General features: G+C 35.7%; 1 protein-coding gene across 1 annotated transcript; it reads right to left on the reverse strand.

Moving 5' to 3' along the window:
* Positions 1-722: 722 nt before the first annotated feature.
* On the reverse strand, positions 723-1,874 carry LOC127733715 (polypeptide N-acetylgalactosaminyltransferase 13-like). Its single transcript, XM_052243029.1, has one exon. It carries the CDS (start codon positions 1,872-1,874, stop codon positions 723-725), a length of 1,152 nt encoding a protein of 383 aa, XP_052098989.1.
* Positions 1,875-2,538: the final 664 nt, after the last annotated feature.

A 2,538-nucleotide genomic window follows, 5' to 3' on the forward strand; every position in this document is an offset into this window, starting at 1 on the left:
CATTAAAAAAAGTAAAACAACATTTTATAAATTTTATCCGTCCAAACCGCTTTTTTTGGATTTATTTTCATCAGGAACTCTCAAAGTTGAATATTTGAAAGCCAAGGATATATAAGAACCGAAACAGATGAAAAGCTATATGACCAAAAAGGACATATAAATAATAGTCATATTCATCTAAGGTCAACTTTGCTTTGATCAATAATGATGGCAGTTTATTTGATACCCAGATGACGCTATAGCCATCTGCATCTAAAGGTGGGTGCGATGTATTTTTTGTCGTTAAAACACGTGGTGATGTTTCCTAATACGAATACGAAAGTTTTATTTTGATTCGGCCTACATGTTCATTCTCAAAAGCCGTATGGTACCTAGTAAATGAAAAACTATTCTTTGATACAATAACAATCTGTGTTTAAAAAAAAAGCCCCCTCTTACTGGAGATGAACAATCACCTGCATGTGGTAAGTATAAAAAATATTTTTAGAAATAATTTTAGAATTTAAAAACAAACAGAATATTAGTACCGGTATCTATAAAAAATATATGATCTAAAACCCCGAGTTTCTAAGTAAGAAACATAATTCAATCCGTATCTGATCCCGGGGTTGTAAAAGTGCGTTTGCTTAGTTTGTTAAGTCATAGATTTTAATCATGTATGCACATGTAAATACACGTTGTTTGCATTTTGATTAGTCAAGACTAAGCATTATAAACAATCATCATATGTTATAATGCGTGAATGTCCAGTTCTGTGATTCTCTTTGTATGGAACATTTACGCATAATAAGGCCATATTCGTCCTGATCAAGACACAGCCCACTCTTTTCATGCTTAATGTAGCGATTCTTTTTATGATCCCATGTATGTTTGGGGCCGATCATACAGCAAACTAATTTTGGTCTAGTGTTTTCTGCCAACTTTGTCAAAGCTACACAATGAAGTGTGGTTCTTAATAACTTATCCCTTGTCCAGGAAAACCCTTGTTTACTTAGCTGTCCAGTACATCTCTTTGAATAAACGTCTTCTTCATATGTTAACAGGTAGCCATTATTATCAAGACATGTGTCATGTAGCATATTTTTAGCAGATCCCCAGGCAAACACATTTTTATCATAAACCAACAATTCTGGTCGTACATTTTCCAAATACCATGTAAATTTTTTACACTTTAATTTTTCTTTAATTGTCAATCGTTCAGATATATCACCTGCATCCATGTTCTTCATTTCTGGGAAGAAGTCATAAACAAACTTTTTATATGCTGGGTCCATCCAAACGTCAACAGCCCGTTTGTAGTTATATAGTTCAGTTTTTCGCCTGCCTAATGGAAAAGAGTATGGCTGTGGTCGAGCTATGTGTCCTACATGGGAACAAGGCATATGCACCATTTTCCCTCCGCACATCCATACCCTCCAGGGTAATTCTAAGTTTTCTCCTCCCCATATTTTCATGCCTTCGTCATAAGCTCCGATTTCACGAAAATACTTACTGTCAACTGCCATGGCTGGACCGACCATTACCGCCCCTGGGCGCATATCTTCTGCTTTGGGTCCATATTGATCCGGTCTAAACCTCGACTCCCAGAAATACAGACTCCAGTCAAATACATAACGGACTATATGATCTCGTCGGTAGAACTGATATTCAAATGTATCGGCTTGGATGTAGTCCAAGTTTCCCATTGCTATAGTTCGTCTGTCCTGTTTAATCACTGACAATAGTGGCTGCAACCAGTCTATATTTACTTCCATGTGACTATCGAAAAATACAATAACCTCACCCGTAGAATTCCTCCATCCGTTCATACGAGATTTGATTAACCCTTGACGTGTCGGATTGCGAATGATTTTAACTAATCCTGTTGGAAACATTCCTTTTACATATCGGCCAAGTGGAACATTTAGTGCCTCGTATGTACTTTTATCATCCACAAGGATTATCTCATGAAGCAGATGTCTTGGGGTCCTGTTCACTATGCTATAAATAGTTCGTTTAAGAATTGATGGCCATTCGTCATGAAATGGTATGATAATACTTGCGGTGGGCAAATCATGCTCATATTTTATATTTTGGCAACTTTTCATTCTGGAATCTGGTACAATACGGTTCAGAGGTGTAATATCACTTGCTAATATATTGACCCGGTATTCATTCATAATTTTAGCAACAGTATGTTTTTCTTGTTCACTAAATATGACTGGTGTTCCGTTTTCACCCGGTCTTGTCAAATCATTTTGACCGAATTGATCAATAAGTGGATTACTCGTATATTGGTTCTTTCCCTTATTTGGTAACTGCTGTAAACGTACTTCTATTGATTTTTACATCGCGATGACCTTGGGGTCATTCAGATGTATTGCTATCGCGTAGATTTCCATTATGTAAATTAGTTTTGGGTTTGTAACCGATCTATAAACATGATAAATATGCGCACATAAACGAATGCAAAATAACATCCCTTATCGTTTGATATAAATACATCTCTTCAATGAATACTGATAAAAATATTTTTGTTTACAACATAAATTAATAATA

The sequence above is a fragment of the Mytilus californianus genome, unplaced genomic scaffold (assembly GCF_021869535.1).
Source record: "Mytilus californianus isolate M0D057914Y unplaced genomic scaffold, xbMytCali1.0.p SCAF_3, whole genome shotgun sequence".
NCBI classification, from domain to species: domain Eukaryota; kingdom Metazoa; phylum Mollusca; class Bivalvia; order Mytilida; family Mytilidae; genus Mytilus; species Mytilus californianus.